Source organism: Pongo pygmaeus, chromosome 8 (genome assembly GCF_028885625.2).
Source record: "Pongo pygmaeus isolate AG05252 chromosome 8, NHGRI_mPonPyg2-v2.0_pri, whole genome shotgun sequence".
In the NCBI taxonomy this organism is placed as follows: Eukaryota; Metazoa; Chordata; class Mammalia; order Primates; family Hominidae; genus Pongo; species Pongo pygmaeus.
In genome coordinates this window covers 97,143,199-97,162,255 of record NC_072381.2, presented here as the reverse complement: position 1 = coordinate 97,162,255, position 19,057 = coordinate 97,143,199, and the positions used below count along the sequence as shown (strand labels likewise).

General features: G+C 38.1%; 1 protein-coding gene across 4 annotated transcripts in view; it reads right to left on the bottom strand.

Annotated features, from left to right (window-relative positions):
• The window catches only part of BTAF1 (B-TFIID TATA-box binding protein associated factor 1), a 106,621-nt gene that overhangs the window by 5,003 nt on the left and 82,561 nt on the right, over positions 1-19,057 (bottom strand). For all 4 annotated transcript variants that reach the window (XM_054436202.1, XM_063669984.1, XM_054436203.2 and 1 more), the window contains 10 exons: positions 17,112-17,264; positions 16,435-16,556; positions 16,177-16,344; positions 14,235-14,312; positions 13,971-14,100; positions 11,504-11,645; positions 11,284-11,414; positions 8,858-8,983; positions 6,368-6,520; positions 329-540 (listed from right to left, as the gene is read on the bottom strand). In XM_054436202.1, the coding sequence (XP_054292177.1) occupies positions 329-540; positions 6,368-6,520; positions 8,858-8,983; positions 11,284-11,414; positions 11,504-11,645; positions 13,971-14,100; positions 14,235-14,312; positions 16,177-16,344; positions 16,435-16,556; positions 17,112-17,264 (1,415 nt within the window). The remainder of the gene's footprint in view (positions 1-328; positions 541-6,367; positions 6,521-8,857; positions 8,984-11,283; positions 11,415-11,503; positions 11,646-13,970; positions 14,101-14,234; positions 14,313-16,176; positions 16,345-16,434; positions 16,557-17,111; positions 17,265-19,057) is intronic.

The window sequence follows — 19,057 nt, the reverse complement described above, 5'->3', positions numbered from 1 at the left end:
CACTTGTTTGGTTCCTCTCACCCTAATTCTCCCAAAAAGCTAAGGGGGAAAGTAGTCATCCTTACTGTTGGTTGATGCCTTAAATTTCTTTCCTGCTCTTCAGAGTGCTTTCCTATTATAGTCACACCTTTTTCATATACTAAACAAATAATCTATTCGATTGTATTTATGTAGTTCTATATTTAAAAAGGGGTTTATTTGGGGTGAATTACACAATTAAAAAAAACACATTTGCAGATATTTAGCCAATGAAAATATTTCATGGGGCAAACTTCTATGTAAGTAATAATATATTTATTTATGAATAAGAGTCTTAGAAGCCACTTACCGGGAAACAATGGAATGCCTCTGACCAGGAGGTATGCTGCCATCTAATCTCAAGTAAGTGACAGAGGGCAAGTGAGGTTTGAGGAGATCATGCTCTACTATATCAAGCATGCTTTTCAGCTGACAGAAGATCAGTATCCTGTGCTGGGCCACAACAGACTCTGTGCCACTCTCGGAAGTGCTGCCATTTCCCAAACCGCAGTCCAACAGCAACTTAGGAAGAAAAAAAAAAACAAAAAAACTACATAAGCGTTCAATAAAAGTAGAAAACTCATCTCGCTGTGACATTTCTCTCTGTGGCAAGAAAAGGTTAAATGTACCTGAAATCTGGAAAGCAGATTAGCACTTTGGGCTGCAATCTGTCACCCTGCAGCACACTGAACTAGTTTTTGAGGTGCTCAGGTTTAGAGTTCCCTGGTCACCTCTTCAGAAGTTTTCATTTAATTTTTTTTTATAGACTGAAGATCTCACTATGTTGCTCAGGCTGGTCTTGAACTCCTGGGCTCAAGTGACCCTCCTGCCTCGGCCTCCCAAAGTGCAAGGATTATAGGCATGAGCCACCACGCCCGGCCCAGAAGTTTATCTAATAACAAACCTACCTTCCTTTTCCTCAATCTTTGAGGCTAAAGCCTCAATAAATGTTTATTGAAAGTAATGACAAAGAAGATGCCACAGGCAAACTGGTTCCTAAAGGGTTATTCAATAATGTATGAAGAAAACAATGGAGTAGCCACATTTGGTAGAAAAAATTACAGAAAAGAAGCATTTAGCTAGATTTGGATTCTTGACAAGACAGCTTACTACTCTATCTGTAGACCAAGGTCTTTAATGGCAGAAACCACATTTTGCTATAGATCATTTATACTTATTCCTAAAGTGGTTCGGTGCCTTGCACACAGCAAGTACAATTAATAAATGAGTGAATAAAATCCAAAGAATCATGTTTAGATCCATTTGACAAACAGTATACCCAATAGTACTCTTCTTCATCCATAGTATTTTAGCTATTACTGAACTCTGTTCAAAATCTAAGAGCTGGCCGGCAGTGGGGGCTTATACACCTGTAATCCCAGCACTTTGGAAGGCCGAGGCAGGCAGATCACTTGAGGTCAAGAGCTCGAGACCAGCCGGGCCAACATGGCGAAATCCTGTCTCTACTAAAAATGCAAAACAGCCAGGTGTAGTGGCACGCACCTGTAGTCCCAGCTACTTGAGAGGCTGAGACAGGAGAATTGCTGGAACCCTGAAGGCGGAGGTTGCAAAAACAAAATCTAAGATCTTTTTTTTTTAGAGACGGAGTATCCCTCTATCGCCTAGGCTGGAGTGCAGTGGCGTGATCTTGGCTCACTGCAACCTCCAACTCCTAGGTTCGAGATATTCTCCTGCTTCAGCCTCCCGAGTAGCTGGGATTACAGGTGCCTGCCATCACGCCCAGCGAATTTTTGTAATTTTAGTAGAGATGGGGTTTCGCCATATTGGCCAGGTTGGTTTCAAACTCCTGACCTTAGGTGATCTGCCTCAATCTCCCAAAGTGCTGGGATTACAGGCGTGAGCCACTGTACCAGGCCAATCTAAGATCTTCACGCAGGATGCTTTCTCCTTTCTACTAAAAGAAGTTACTCAAAAAACCAAAAGCTCTGATAGGAAAGATAACCAAAAGGCCATCCAGGCAAACTCCAAACTCAATGTAAAACACTTAGGGTGTTGTACAGAAAAGGACACTGTTTTCCTCAGAAAGTCCTCTTTGTAAGGTTGAAGTTTGGAACTTGGATTTTAGGAGTCTTCCCATCAGTCCCTAACTGGTAATGATAGTTTACTGTGCCTAAACTACTGTGCAAATAATATGATTTAGGCTGAAACCTGCCTTCTGAGGGTCTGGAATTTTGATCCATGCTAGGCAAAGGGAGTATATGTGACCAGCCCCCAGTAAAAACTCTGGGCACTGAATCTCTAATAATCTTCCCTGGTAGACAACATTTCACATCTATTGTCACAATTCAATGCTTGAGGAAGAACACATGTTCTCATTCTTCTACCTAATAGCCCTTAAAGTTTGAGATTTTTATTATATAGTAGCATATGGTATACTAGGGAGACATTCCTCCAAATAAACAAGTCTGATCGATGTAATTATCCCTACATCTTGCCCTTAAATCTGCGATCAAATTACTATTCAAGCTGTTTCTTTTAAAAAGTCCTATCTAAGGTGTCTCAGGAGAGACGTGACTATGTGACACCCAGTATAAACAATGTATATTGGCTGGGCATAGTGACTCATGCCTATAATCCCAGCACTGTGGGATGCCAATGTGGGAAGACTGCTTGAGGCCAGGAGTTCCAGACCAGCCTAGCCAACATAGGAAGATCCCATCTCTAAAAAACAAAACAAAATTAGCCAGGTGTGGTAGCGCACACCTGTAGTCCCAGTTACTTGGGAGGCTGAGGTGAAAGGATTGCTTGAGCCCAAGAGTTTGAGGTTGGAGTTATGACCACACCACTGTACTCCAGCCTGAGTGACAGGGTAAGACCCTCTCTCTAGGAGAAGAAAAAAAGTGTTATAAGGGTGACATCCCATACAGATCCCGTAAGAGTTCCAGAGAGTGAAATTTTATCAGAATGTCTGTGTCATGCACACTCAATTATCTCAGTTCCATAGGCAGCAATGTCAAAACCTTAAAGATAACCAGTTATAATTAAGAATATCCAACTAGGACTTCTCCAAGTCCATATTTACCAGACATTCTTCCTAATGTAATCTTTCCCTTTTGCAGCTATCCTACTGAATATGTAGACATATCATTTGACATAAGTATTCCTGTCTGGTAGAAGAATTGATACTCTGATATTCTCACTAATCTATAACCCAAGTCTGCTCTGATCGAGTTCAGGGCCTTGAAAAGTTGATTACTAGACTCTAGCAAATATTTACCAAGGCCATCTAATAATGGGTGTTGGAGAGGTCAGCTGACACCCTAGAGAGCATTTCAATTTTATCTTGCCCTAACTTCAACATAGGCTAAATTACCCAGTTTTTTCAATCATTGCTCATATAAAATGGCTTCTAGATGTTTTACCATTTTGATCTTCCACTTGTAGTGGTCAAAACTATAAAACTCAAAATTTGGGCCAGACGCAGTGGCTCACACCTGTAATCCCAGCACTTTGGGAGGCCCAGGCAGGCAGATCATGAGGTCAGGAGAGCGAGACCATCCTGGCTAACACGATGAAACCCTGTCTCTACTAAAAATACAAAAAAAATTAGCTGGGCATGGTGGTGGGCATCTACAGTCCCAGCTACTTGGAAGGCTGAGGCAGGAGAATGGTGTGAACCCGGGAGGCAGAGCTTGCAGTGAGCCGAGATCGCGCCACTGCATTCCAGCCTGGGCGACAGAGTGAGACTCTGTCTCAAAAAAAAAAAGAAAAAAAAAAAAACTCAGTATTTGTTCTGACTAGTATGAAATACAGTGAAACTATGATGCCCTCATTTTGGCCATTATATAGTTATTAATCCCAGCCAAGATCCTATCAGTTTTATTTACTGGCAACTAATTCACACCGTTCTTACAGTGAATTTGCCATCAAATCAAACTCAACTTTGCCTCATATAAAATATTTGCTAAGTCTCACAAAGTTAAAATACACCTAAGTGTTTTCTTTTAAAACTGACTCTGCTTATCTCCATTAATTTCATCTACAGTTTTAGTTCTTCATTACAGCCTCCTGGAATTTTTCATTCTAGCTTTGGCAATATTAGATACTTCTCCCAGCACTACTTGCTGATAAACATGTTTCTACTAACAGATTTTTAGAAAGCAAGTAAGACTTCTCCTCTAACTTCACAGCATATACATATTTAGATTTTAAAAAGAAATTTATCCTTCCTGAGACAGAACCTTCACTCTGGCTGAAAAGAACCAAGAAAATGGATAAGAAGGCTACTAGAAAAGTCTTCCATGAGGACAGCCAGAAAAAATCTGGGCCTCTTTAAGTTGCAGACTTCCTAAGCATCTTAATTCGAGATGTGTCAGGGTGACAAGAAGCACACTCTAAAATAAGAGATCAATTTAATTAGCAACTGCTGGGAAAAAAAAATCTGTAAGAACCTATGTAAAATTCAAATATGGATGAAATTCAATTTTTATTTGAAAATAGATCTAATTAGAGGATTCCTTGACTAAGTATATCTTACAGCTTTACCTAATATACTAGCTATGTTAGGAAAACCATGAACATTTTATATAAAGACCTACAGCAAGGTTTGGTCAAACAAGAAAACCATTCCATATATCTAAAGGTAACAATCATTCTTCAGTTTTATGGTGTGAAAGTTCATAGTCCATTTTATGTTTAGTGATATAAGGATACATATTTGGATATATATGCCAGATACACTATTAGATAACATTTTCCACACTAACCTATGTGGACTCTAAAATCTTCATTCATTAGTTGTTCTCAATGAGCTTTAGGCCAGAATAACTACTGACCACAAGCTAAAACAATTACTAAAGTCTAGATTTTATAATAAAATCTTCATTTATAAGGGTAGTTAGAACTAAATGGCATCAGTGCTAACATTTTGGTGCTTGAAATTGTTTCCCTTAATCTTTTGAAATCCTAGAATTTTTAAAAATTCATTTTTAAAAGCAACACCAAGAGGGTGACATCAGCAAAATGATGAGTATGCAGCTCCAAGTAAAATAAAGAAATCCACATCGACACGCATTATAAACTGTTTAAAGACAAAGAGAATCTTGAAAGCAGCAAGAAAAAAGCAAATGGTCATGTAAAAGGGATCTTCAATAAGATTAACACCTGATTTCTCATCAGAAACCATGGAAGACATTATCAAGAAAGTAAAAACATAACCTATAGAATGGGAGAAAATATCTGCAAATCATGTCTGATAAGGGTTTAATATCCAGAATTATAAAGAACTTCTCGGCAGGGTGAGGTAGCTCATGCCTATAATCCCAGGGCTTTGGCAGGCCCAGGTGGGAGGATCGTTTGAGGCCAGGAGTTCAAGACCAGCCTGGGCAACACAGTGAGACCCCCATCTCAAAAAAAAAAAACAAAAAAAAACCCAGCAACAACAAAACAAAACTTTCCCAACTCAACAAGGTGAAATAAGCCCATCAAAATGGGTAAAGAACTTGACTAGACGTTTTTCTAAAGAAGATATGGAAATGTCCAATAAGCACATGAAAAGATGCTCAACATCATTAGTCATTAGGGAATAGCAAATCAAATCCACAAGGAGTTATCACTTCATACCTAGTAGGAAGACTATAATTAAAAGAAATCAACAAGTGTTGGCAAGGATATGAAGAAACTGGAACCCTGGTACATTGCTGGTGGGAGTGTAAAATGGTGTAGTCATTGTGAAAAAGTTTGGCAGTTCCCAAAAATGTTAAACATAGAAATGCTATATGACCTACCTATGCCACTCCTTAGTCTCTAGCCAAAAGAACTAAAAAGAGTAACTCAGATAGATACTTGTAAGCCAATGTTCACTGCAGCATTATTCACAATAGCCCAAAGGTGAAAACAACCCAAGTGTCCACTGACATAGAAATGGATGAATGAAATGTGCTATATCCATAAAACTGACTAATGAATAAGCCACAAATGACAAATATTTTATGATTCCACTTAAATCAAATATTTAGAACAGGCAAATTCACAGAGAAAGTAGATTAGAGAGTACCAGGGGCTAGAAGAAGGGAGAATGAAGAATTATTGCTTGATGAATATAGAGTTTCTGTTTGGGTGATGGAAATATTTTAGCAATAAGATAATGCTGATGGTTGTACAACATTGTAAATATAATGCCTCAGATTTACACACTTAAAATGGTTAAAATGGCATATTTTGTGCTGTATATATTTTAACCGCATTTTTATAAAAAGCTGTATCAAAAATTTAACCAAATTTAAAAATAAATGGTAAACACAGTAGTAATCTTTAAGAAAAGCAAATTTACCAAGAATTTATATTCCTGGGGTGCAACACACATTTAGCACTTAAAAGACATACATACTTGTTTCAAAGCTGAGAGCTTAGGGGCATGTTGAATATCATGTAGAGAAGAATTCTGAACTGCCAGTTTTTCGGCAGTGGTCTTGAATTCTGGATGGTGAGGTGTTAAGACTAATGCTGGATGGTTGCACAGTTTACGTAAGTACTGTAATGCCTTCAAGAGGAAAAAAAAGTATATATGAGTCAATTTCGCATATCGCAAATATTTTTATCTCTGTATCTTTCCCTGTGCTATTTCCTATGCTGTTTAGAATGCCTTTCTCCCTCTTCTTGCTCGGCAAACTTCTACTCATTCTTCAAGAACCAGTTCAAATGTCTCATTTGAGATTCTTGTGCAGTTTCTATGCGGACATTTACAACGCGTATAAATTGTACTGTTTATGTCTTTCTCCCCCACCAGACAATGAGCTTCCCATGGCAAATTGAGCGTCTTAGTTGTTTTCTTTAAAACTCTTTCCCACTCAAAGTACCTGGTAATGCAGACAGATGCTTCTGGAACCAGGGATCATTTTGGACACAAAAGTTGCTCAAACTTCAGTGAGTGTAAAAATTTCTGGCCGGGCATGGTGCCTCACCCCTGTAATCCCAGCACTTTGGGAGGCTGAGGTGGGTGGATCCCGAGGTCAGGAGTTCAAGACCAGCTGGCCAACATGGTGAAACCTTGTCTCTACTAAAAATACAAAAATTAGCCGGGCATGGTGGCAATGTGCCTGTAATCCCAGCTACTCGGGAGGCTGAGGCAGGAAAATTGCTTGAACCCTGGAGGCGGAGGTTGCAGTGAGCCAAGATCATGCCACTGCACTCCATCCTGGGTGACAGAGCAAGACTCGGTCTTTAAAAAAAAAAAAAAATTCTTGAGGACCTTATAAACCTGAAATTCTCTCCCTTCTACACATTATTCTGTTTCAGTAGATGAGAGGAGGGGAGCAGGGAAGGGAGCTAGGTGACTGTCTCAAGTGGTTGTGTTTGTGAAACAGAACCTTATATAGTCTCTTCTCTGATTCAGCCACACTTTCACTTCTGCCCCTTACTTGGCTTAAGAGTTGGGTCTCAGCCTTGGCACACAGATGTTTTATTAGTAAGCTCCATTGGCAAGGCTCAAGACAGTGCTGAGCACTAGGATTAAAGTAAAACTTGTGGGAGAGGCCAGGTGCAGTGGTTTGCACCTATAATCTCAGCTACTTAGGAGGCTGAGGAGGGAGGATCACTTGAGGCCAAAAGTTCAAGACCAGCCTGGGCAACATGGTGAGACCTTATCACTAAAAAAATTTTTTTAAATTAGCCAGGTGTGGTGGTGTGCACCTGTAGTCCTACCTACTTAGGAAGCTGAGGCTGAGGATCGCTTGAGCCCTGGAATTTGAGGTTGCAGTAAGCTATGATCCCACCACTCCAGCCTGGGCAACAAAACATGACCCCTTCTCTTAAAAAAAAAAAAACAAAAAAAAACCTAGGTCTTCACAACTACCTTTTCCTTCTTCTATCTTTAAAAATGCTACAGTACTTAATCTACTGCCAGGAGGTTTTCTGTGGTGGACTATTCAAGAGGGAAAGGTAAAGTGACACTGGCCACCTCTTTTTGCTATTCTCTCAAGCATATGAGGCATGATCTGACTTGAGACTTCTGTACTTTCTGTATCCTCTGCCTGTAATCACTTCCCCCCATACACCTGCATGCCTTAATCCTCCTTCAGATCTTTGCTCAAATGTCACCTTCTCAGTGAGGCAGTCCCTAGCCCCTTGATTAAGAAACCACAACCTACCCTGGACTCTGATACACTATAACCACATTATCGGCTTTGTCTTACACATAATATATACCTAAGTATTTTTCATCTTTATAAGGGAAGGAGTCTGTCTGTTTTATCTGCTGTTTTAAGTAACCCCAGAGCTTTGAAAAATTACTGCCATGTAGTAGGTGTTCTAATATTTTTTTAAATAAAAAAGCAAAAGATTCTCTATTCTAAAGCCCTTCTTTTCACGTAATATACAAACATATATTGCATTTTATACATTTAATTTTAATATTAAAGTGCTTACTAAGATAATATTAAATAGGTATTTTAACTTATTTTCAAGAATGTATACATAATATTGAAACAAATATACATAGATCCGTATTTTATTATTCCATATAAAAAGTGCCTCATTAAAAATCATTCTTCAACATTTAAAAAGTGGAATGGGCCAGGCGCGGTGGCTCATGCCTGAATCCCAGCACTTTAGGAGGCCAAGACAGGTGGATCACTTGAGGTCAGGAGTTTGAGATCAACCTGGCCAACATAGCAAAACTCCATCTCTACTAGAAATACAAAAATTATCCAGGCGTGATGGCGCACACCTCTACTCCCAGCTACTCAGGAGTCTGAGGCATGATAGCTTGAACCCAGGAGGCAGAGGCTGCAGTGAGCCGAGATCGTGTCACTGCACTCTAGCCTAGATGACAGAGTGAAATTCCATCTCAAAAAAAAAAAAAGTAGAATGTAATCTATACCTGGAATACGTGGCCTGTAGCTTTAAGCTTTGGTTTTTCAGTTTCTTCAGAAAGTGCAGCTGAAGAAACTGTTTCATCAACATCACACTTGGCACGAGACTTAGCAAAATCTTCATAGAGCTGAACCTGTAAAATGGCCCCCGTGGGAGAAGCTTTAAGTATATTTATTTTCAATTGTTCAAAACACATAACCAGCAAAGGCCAATAACAGCAGTAATTTAAATCAGCCCTCATTAATGAAAACAAATTGTGATATCTCTAATTCACTATAGGAATTACAGGTTATCCACTCCATCTTGGTAAATTCCTTTAAAATTACATTTAGAATACAAGTATAACACATTAAGTTCGGCTGCTAAAATATGAAAAATACAAGTCAAATAGTCCAAGACTCAATTTTTCTACTTTTCAGGAAAATAAATACATTACCAATAAAAGAAAATCTTAGAAAAATTGAGTCTTAAAAAAGAAAAAAAGAAACTCTTAGAAGTAAATGAGAAAAATCTTCCTTAAATGAAGTTACATGATCAAGACCCTGTATGTATGTTTCAAGACACCAAATTTTACAAGAATGTTACTGCTAGCCTAAAAGGGGAATATATGTCAAGTTTTAAAGTACTATGCTGGGGTCTGGGTTCCTACCTTGTATGAGCTAAAATAATGTGAAAGAAAAGAAAATCTAGAGAGCTAAAGGACAGAAATCAGAGAATAAAAAATCTGTGAATGCTAAACAAAGCCAAAATGCCACTTCTCTTTGGAGCTCGCTTTCTCTAGACTGATTACTTAAATGCGTTTTATGCCTATGTTACAGCACCACAACCAGTAAATCACCACAGATTTTTTTCACATGACATCTTTATTGTACCTACTTTAAGAAGTCTTCATTTCATTACTTCAAAAATATTCCTTTCAAGAAATATTAATTTTTGCAAATGAAGGAAGAGGGACCTGAGAGATGAGGCAGATAGTACAGAAGAATCAAAGAACTCTCAACTTCTTATCCTGCCCAAGTTGAATAGATGAATACCTGCTAACAGGTTAACCATCTACACAATGGAGGGGGAAAAAGTAAGTTTCTGGGTATGTATATCTCTTATTCATTTGACCGTAGTGAATCAAATCCTAATAGTAAGATAGATTGACACATACAAACCTAGAACATAAAAAAATTTTCAAAGAGAAAATTCTGACCCAGAGGCCATGTCTTACTAAGACAAGGAACAGTTTCCATTTAGTTCTTAGAAAAGTACAAGGAAAGGCTCACAATAAATTCCTTTAATAATGGTCTTTATGTACAAAATCAGAACCATGCAGAAGGCAAAATTTATTTTGAACATTTTTAGGTAATGAAATAATACTTCAAAGGGAATGAGTGAGGTCCCACTGACCAAGGTTTAAAACTCAGCTCTGATATATAGTCATGCACTGCACAAGGACATTGAGGTCAACAATGGACTACATATAAAATGGTCATCCCATAAGATACAATATTGTGTTTTTACCATACCTTTTCTATGCTTAGATATACAAATACAATTGTGTTGCAACTGCCTACAGTACTCAGTACAGTAACATGCTGTACAGGTTTGTAGCCTCGGAACAATTGGCTATACCATCTAGGTGTGTGTAAGTACACTCTATGATGTTTGCACAATGACAAAATCACCTAATGATACATTTCTGAGAAATCACCCATGCCATTAGCACTGCACAATTGTGTATCAGCTCTATGACTGTAGCCAAGCTACGTAACTTTTCTGAATGTCACTTTATTTGCAAAAATGGGGCTTAATAATACCTATAATGTTGTGAGGACAGCATGACAACATTCAGAAGCAGATTTTTGGCCTTTATAAACATTGGCTTATTTCCTTAGCAATTTAATACCTTGCAATCTTTTCAATTAACCAGACACATAAGAAAGCAACTATAGGCTGGGACGGTGGTTCACACCTATAATCCCAGCACTTTGGAAGGCCAAGGTGGGAGGACTGCTTGACCCTGGGAGTTTGAGACCAGCCTGGGCAACATAGCAAGACCCAGTCTCTACAAAAATTAAAAAATTAGCCGGGCATGGTGGTATGTGCCTGCAGTCCCAGCTACTTGGCGGACTGAGGCAGGAGAATCACTTGAACCCAGAGGTCGAGGCTGCAGTGAGCCATGACTGTGCTACTGCACTCCAGCTTGGGTGACAGAGTAAGACCCTATCTCTTAAAAAAAAACTTAAAAAGCAACTATGATACTGAATTTTGTTTTAATGCTATATTCAAAATGCATACACTCAAACTTATATCCACATCATTTAGGCTTTCTCTGCTTCTGATAAAGCCAAAGGCTAAGCCCCTTTATTCAATAGTTTTGTGGCTCATACAAAACAATCTGCTAATAAACATACCACTAACAATGATAAACACAAGATTCCTAACCTGGAGAGGACTAAGAGTACAATAATAGTCTTGAATAATTTTAGGTGGAAGATCCTGCAAAACATCTTCCTTCATTCTTCTCAAAAGAAATGGCAGTACTTGGCGGTGCAGCGCATCCATAGCAAGAACACCTGTTAATAGTTAAGAGAAAATGGCTTCAAAAAAGTTAAGAATAAATTATATTCACTTACACAGGGTTATAATTATATCTCTTTCATACCTGCTTCTTGCTCTCGACTGGAGCTTCGAGCATCCCTACTTGCTAATATAGGTTTACCATATCGAGCAGCAAACTGGCGTTCAGTACCCAAAAATCCTGGCATGAGGAAATCAAATAATGACCACAGCTCCAAAACGTTGTTCTGTAAACAGGAACACCAATTATCTTTTGTACTGGGATTATTTCCTTACAACTAAATAATGTAACATTAATGAAAGCCCATTATTATAATGATATAGATGAGAGATTATCACTATATTTTTAGGCATATGGTGTAAGTCTTTATTTTAGTGTATAAACTTCAGGTCAGTATCCTTGGAGAAAATATTCTATCCTATCTGGGGGAAATCCTCAAGTCTCCTTCCCTAGAATAAGCCTTGGTCCACAGTGTTTATAATTTACTGTTGGCATTTATGAAGTAGTAAATAGAAGAGCAAAAAGATAACTTTCTGATTATTTTGACACTCAACAGCAAGATTTAAGAAATGTGGCCAATATCACCATTTCATCATCAACAACAACAAAAACCTATTAGAATTTGGTTATAAGTCAAGCCCACTCAGTATTTATGGGCCACAATGCAAAGACACAGATTCTTTCCAATTCTACCATCGAAGTTTCATGGAAAAAAAGAAAAAGACACCAGCACTTTTTCATTTCAGATGCTTTCCTGATAGGTGCAGGTCTTAAGGTACCCTTTTACCTACCTTCCCCTTTAAGAATCCCTCCTCACCCTGCTCAGTGGCTATCCTCTCATTTGGACACCCTTCTAATCCTACTCAGGGCCTCTGCCCCCTGACTGTAGGCCACCATGGCTTTTGTAAGGAAGAGGAAAAGAAAGGGCCTTTAAAAAGCAAACAACTAAAAACCAAAAAACTTCTTCTGATGTCTGAACCAAGTAAAAGCAATAAGATACTTTAAATTACTATGATGTTTCCATATAATTTCAAAGTGAAGCACAATAAATCTTGATAATTCAGCCTAAAGAGTCTTTTTTCCCTTTTAATTATATTTTTAAACTTTTTTTTTTTTTTTGAGACGGAGTCTCACTCTGTCACCCAGGCTGCAGTGCAATGGCATGATCATGGCTCACTGCAACCTCCACCTCATGGGTTCAAGTGATTCTCTTGCCTCAGCCTCCTGAGTAGCTGAGATTACAGGCGTGCACCACCATGCCTGGCTAATTTTTGTATTTTTAGTAGAGATGGGGTTTTGCCACGTTGGCCAGGCTGGTCTCAAACTCCTGACCTCAAGTGATCCACCCGCCTCAACCTCCCAATGTGCTGGGATTACAGGCATGAGCCACCGCGCCCAGCCTTACATTTTTAAACTTTTGATAAATTTAGAAAGGCTTGTAATTATCTCTTGCGGTTATTAAAATCTGCACTGTTTACTTAATGAACAGAACACTAACACTTATAACAATCAGTCCATCACCAAAATTATATTTAAAAGGAAAAGTGGCCAGCCACAGTAACTCATGCCTGTAACCTCAGCACTTTGGGAGGCCAAGGCAGGTGGATCACTTGAGCTCAGGAATTCAAGACCAGCCTGGGCAACATGGCAGAACCCTGTCTCTACAAAAAATACCAAAAAACTTTAGCCGGACATGATGGCATGCACCTGTGGCCCCAGCTACTTGGGAGGCTGAGGTGCGAGGATTGCTTGAGCCCAGGAGGTGGAGGTTGCAGCGAGCTGAAATCACACCACTGCATTCCAGCCTGGGTGACAGTGAGGCCCTATGAGGGGAGAGGGGGAGGGGAGGGGGGAAGGGAGGGGGAAGGGAGGAGGGGAGGGAGGGAGAGAGAAAGAGAGAGAAAGAGTAGGTAAGTACATAAAGAACCATCAGTTTTTAAAGTTGGAAGGAATCTTAGAGGTCACGTGGTGTTTACTTCTCTACTGAGAATGATTGAAGGTCTTCCCACCAAAGTTTGCTATCCAAGCTAGATGTGAACATTTGCAACCAATTCTTCTGGAGGACAAGATAATTTCTCAAAAGTATCTCAAGATATATACATACCTATCTCCTTCCTTTTACAAAATAAACTTCTACAATCGCTTGCCTTCAATTTCCTCCTGACATCAGGTATTCACACTTCTACTATATGATGATTCACCTCTGACTCAGCTCTAGCTTTTCAATGCTAAATCAGATTGCAGTGTACTACTACAGAAGGAGAATGGCCAGTGTGGAGTAGAGTCTGATTTTTATGTCTTTCATACTTTTGACACAAGATTTCTATTTATATAGTCTAAAATTACATTTTAAAAATGACTTTTAAAACCTGGTTTGTTTACCAATGAACCATTAAACAGGCAATAATTATATACTGGAAAATTATCATTACTATAACAACAATAAAAAATCTTCTTTAATTCACTGCCAAATACCAAGCCTACCCTCCACCTGGCAAATATGAAAAATAAAAATAAAAAAAATTTAAAAAAAAGAATAGTAAATAATTACCTGAATTGGTGTTCCAGAAAGAATAATCCTATAATTAGCAGTCAGTTGTTTTACTGCTTTTGACAACTTTGTTTTTCCATTTTTGATGACATGGCCTTCATCAAGAATGCAGTAGTTAAATTTAATATTTCTAAGCGAGAATAAATAGAAAATTTTACAACTTTTGCTGTATGTCAGGAACTATATGAAGAATCTTTAAAGTGGGAAAATATTGAGTCTTCAAATTTGATATTAGTTTTTCTTAAAAAAAAATTTAATTCTTACCTAAAGAAATCTATGTCATTCCTCACAACATCATATGAAGCCACTATTAGATTGTGCCTTTTTACTTGGTGCTGTAACCTTTATTTAGAAATGAATAAAATTAGAAAACAGAGACCCTGAAAAGTTCTTAATAGCTACCATTCGTATAAAGTGCTTTCAATCTGCCCACTAAGCCCAGCATTCCCTTCTGCTTACTCTACATACATGACCCTGAAGGGCTACTCTTCTGATGATTTGGCTGTGTTGCCCTACTCAGTCTGATTAGAAAAGAGATGAACATCAGACTGAAAATATGGTGGATATTTCAACTTTATTTGCCAACATCTCTTCCTTAGGGGCACTATTCCTTTATCACTCCATGTTGTTCTAGGTGATGTGGGGGAACTACCAATCATGTGTCCCCATAATCACCAAGGAAATGAAGCATTTGAACCAGGTTAAGCTATTCACAATATTTAATCCCCTAACCACAAAGGTTGTTTTGGGAGCATGACCCAAACAAGGCCAGTCAGTCATCTCCAGTGCTGATATATTCATGAGAGAGAGGGAAGATCTGTTTACTACAGTTGCCAAGCTAAGAGAATATGGGCCAGAGACTGCCCATTGTCATCTTATCTACCAACTGTAGACTGAAGCCCAATAGTAACAATAAGTTATGTAAGGGGAGGAAGAGTGAATGAGAGTAATCTAGACGGGCCTGAAGCAACAATCTACCCCTGAAATTCTCAAGTTAGTGAATTAATGAATTTTCTGTTTGCTTAAGCTAACAGAATTGAATATTGAGAACTGAATATTGAAATTGAGAATTGAGTTGAATTTCTATCACTTACAAATGAATGAATTCTATCAAAGAGGCACTATGGTAAACTGCTCAAGAGTGCAAGTTTTTGAGCTGACTGTATTCAAAACCTCACTCTGTCCACTTAATTAGCTGAGTGACCTTGGACCCAGACCCCATGCCTTAGACTCCTTATTTGCAAATTGGGACAACAGTATTCCTACCTCATAAAGTGACTGTGAGAATACATAATACACAATTTTTTGTTTAGTTTTTTTTCAATCCTGCTCCTTCTATACATAATACACAATTTTACATAAAAGAAAAACTGCTTAGAATAGTGCCTGGCCAGTAAGTGCTCAAGATAAAAACTAAAAATTTTAATAACAACTTTATTTAATAATAATATTTGCTATTATTAACACAGGAGTACAGCAAATCTATGGACTAATCTGCAACTATGACTATCCAACCTTTAAAAAATCAATGAGCTGAAATCAATGAGCTTCCACTTGAAAAAATTTACAGTTAGGAACATGAGAGATGTATTAGTTAGTAGGGAAGGGGTAAAGCTGAAACAACACTAAAATTTAGTGCAGCCATGACTGCAGCGGCAGCTAAAGCAGCCTTAATGGAACAAAAGTACTTCTGGGGAGAGGGAAGGAAAGGGAACAAAGCAAAGGGGAACTCTTTTTTATTTAAGAGAGGGGAACTCACTACGTTGCCCAGGCTGGCCTTGAACTCCTGGGCTAAAGCAATCCTCCTGCCTCAGCCTCCTGAACAGTTAGGGCTACAGGCATGTTCCCCTGCACATGGCTCAAAGGAGGGCTCTCAGGAAAGTGGGTAGAAAATGAGAATAAAACAAAAGCACCAAAAAGATGCTATGGTCACAGACTCCCAAAAGGGGCATACAAAATGGCTTTGGTTCCTGATAGTTCCCCAGCTCTAGGAAAGCTCAACTTATTGTACAATGGTTAAAATTCCTCAATTTTGATGAGCCTCACTGATTATATCTTCCCAAAGTATACTCACTTTTCATAAGTGAAGTTTCTATGTCATACAACCAAAAGAGCTAATTAGAATTCACTTTTAATAAATGTTATTGTTCCTTATCTTAATTACGACAAAAGATGAAATATTTTGTTATTGTCATACACCTCTTACCTTATTCTTTCAGTGGGAGGTCCAGTGTAATGCAATGGATTGAGATATTCTTTAGAGCAAAATTTACCTACTTCATCCACCCAATGGCCTGTTAATGTCGGCGGACAAACCACTAAGGAAGGAAGTGGCATACATTCTGCTAATTTTGATCTTGCATATTCCTGGGCCCTTTATAATAGCAAAACACAATAAATTAACCAGCTTGTTTACATTTCTCCAAATCTGGAAACCTTATTTTAAAATAACATCTTAAATTACCTATGACAATGATCTCCTGCTAGAATGCAGATGGACTGTAAAGTTTTTCCTAAACCCATGTCATCACACAGAATTCCATGAAGTTTATACTTATTAAGAAATGCTAACCAGTTCACACCATCCTGTTAGAGAGAAAAATCATAAATGTGAATACATCATAAATTTATTTTTTCTTATAAAAACATTTTCTTATAAAAAACATGTTTGCACAAAACAAAAATATTTCTATATGCAAAAGAGAAATAAATGGGTATAAGACACTAAACACAAGATTTTACTAAATCAATTTTACAAAATGCTTTAAGGCCAGGTATGGTGGCTCACATCTCTAATCCCAGCACTTTGGGGGGCCAAGGTGGGAGGATCACTTGAAGCCAGGAGTTCAAGATCAGCTTGGGCAACAAAATGAGAACCTTGCCTCTACCAAATTAAAAAAAAAAAAAAAATAGCTGGCCATAGTGGTGCACATGTATAGTCCCAGCTACTCGGGAGGCTGAGGTGGGAAGATGGCCTGAGTCCAGGAGTTTGAGGCTGCAGTGAACCATGATTCTGCCACTGCACCCCAGCCTGGGCAACAGAGCAAGACTCTGTCTCAAAAAACAAACAAAAGCCCCCCCCAAACCCACAACGCTTCAAGGTTCATTTGAAAGGAAAACTCACTATTGTATAAAACTTACCTGCTGATATTTTCTGAGTTCAGCATTAATTGGTACTGGAATTTTATAATTTTCCAATTTTTTCCCATCTAACAATTGCTCCAAAAAGTGTCGCTCCTTGGCTTTCAATTGGATTAATTCTGCTGACATGTTTGGAGGGTCTGGAATGCCTGCCTAAAATGATTTTTTTTAAGTTATTAAAAACTACGTACTCACAGTTTTCATTCTTAGATCAAATAAACACAACAAAACAAACACACAGAAAAAAGAATTCTGAAAATGTATAAAGACTTGAAGACAAATGAGGTTAAAGAAATCAACAAGCATTAAAGGTGCTACAATTAGACTACTAGTAAATACATATGGAATATCTGAAAGACCACAATCTACAACTTCATTTTCCCACACTATGCATTATTTGATAAAGAGGCATATAAAGTTGCATAGTTTATTTTGAATTAAATGCTATTACTGGCACTTCTCAATTTTAGTGTTCTGATACCCTAGGGTATTAGTTCTCAAAATGTGGTCTGCGTGACCCCTATGGATCTCTAAGACCTTTTCAACTATTTCATAATAAAAGAAAAACATTATTTGCTTTTAATCACTGTGTCGATATTTGCGTGGATGTTGCAAAAGTTACCATGGAGAAAACTGCCTGTACCTCTGAAAGAATCAAGGCAATGGCACCAAAATGTGCTAGTAGTCATATTTCTTAGAATTATACATTAGCATTTTTTCAAATAGCCAGTGTTACTTAAAAATGTCCTTGATAAGCCAGGCGTGGTGGCTCACACCAGTAATCCCAGCCTCAGGACTGCGGGAGGCTGAGGCAGGTGGCTCACTTGAGGTAAGGAGTTCAAGACCAGCCTGGCCAACATGGTGAAACCCTGTCTCTCTACTAAAAATACAAAAATTAGCTGGGCGTGGTGGTGTGCACCTGTAGTCCCAGCTACCCCAGGCTGGCAGGAGGATCGCTTGAACCTGGGAGGTAGACGTTGCAGTGAGCTGAGACTGTGCCACGGCACTCCAGCCTGGGCGACACAGCAAGAAAAAAAAAGAAAAAAAAAAAAGACAAAAAATACCTTGATAAAGCAGTAAAAATGATCGATTTTAGTAACTCTCAACCCTTTAATGCATGTCTTTTTTAACATTCTGTGAGAAAAAAACTGTGAATTCTGCTGCTTACCAAAGTACAATCTATTGAGGAGCTGAACTAGCCATTTAAAAAAAACCCCCAAATATGAAGTCTTTAATACTCCAAGAATTTCCTTGACAAACTCAGTAGTGTTTATATTATATATCCATCCTGGATGTACTCGACTGTATGATTTGTTGGTGGTTGATGTTTCATATTCTTAAAATAAAGATTTATGGGTATTAAACTTGGAAACACCAGAAAATAATTATTACTTTTCTTTAGACAAACTGTGCCCAGGAGAAAGTAAGTATATTAACATAGCCATTTTTTAATGGAACAACATTTTACTTGAAAGGACTGATAAACTATGGGTATTCTGACTTTGGTATTTGGCTGACATTTTCTCAAAAATGAACCTGTCACTTCAAGGAAAACAACTGACATTAACTTGTTGTCACTGATAAAATTCATATTTTCAAGAGAAGTTGACAGTTTCCAATAAAAACAATTTTCTGCTGTTAATAAACATGATTTTAAAATTATTATATAATGAATTGTGTCCACCTGTGGAAGATTTATGTAACTCAATGAACCAATATTTTCCAAATGACTGATGCATGATGTTACAAAACATGTATGGGTAATAAAAGATCCATTCAAAAGTATAAGACATACTTACCTGGCAGGGGAGATACCATGATCACAAAAGTGTAGGACAACCAATTAATTTCAATGTAAGAGAGTATGAAACATTCATTGATAGGATTTAGATTCTATATTGCACATAACACTTAACAAACTTTCTCTTTTTGAGTTCTGGTATGCT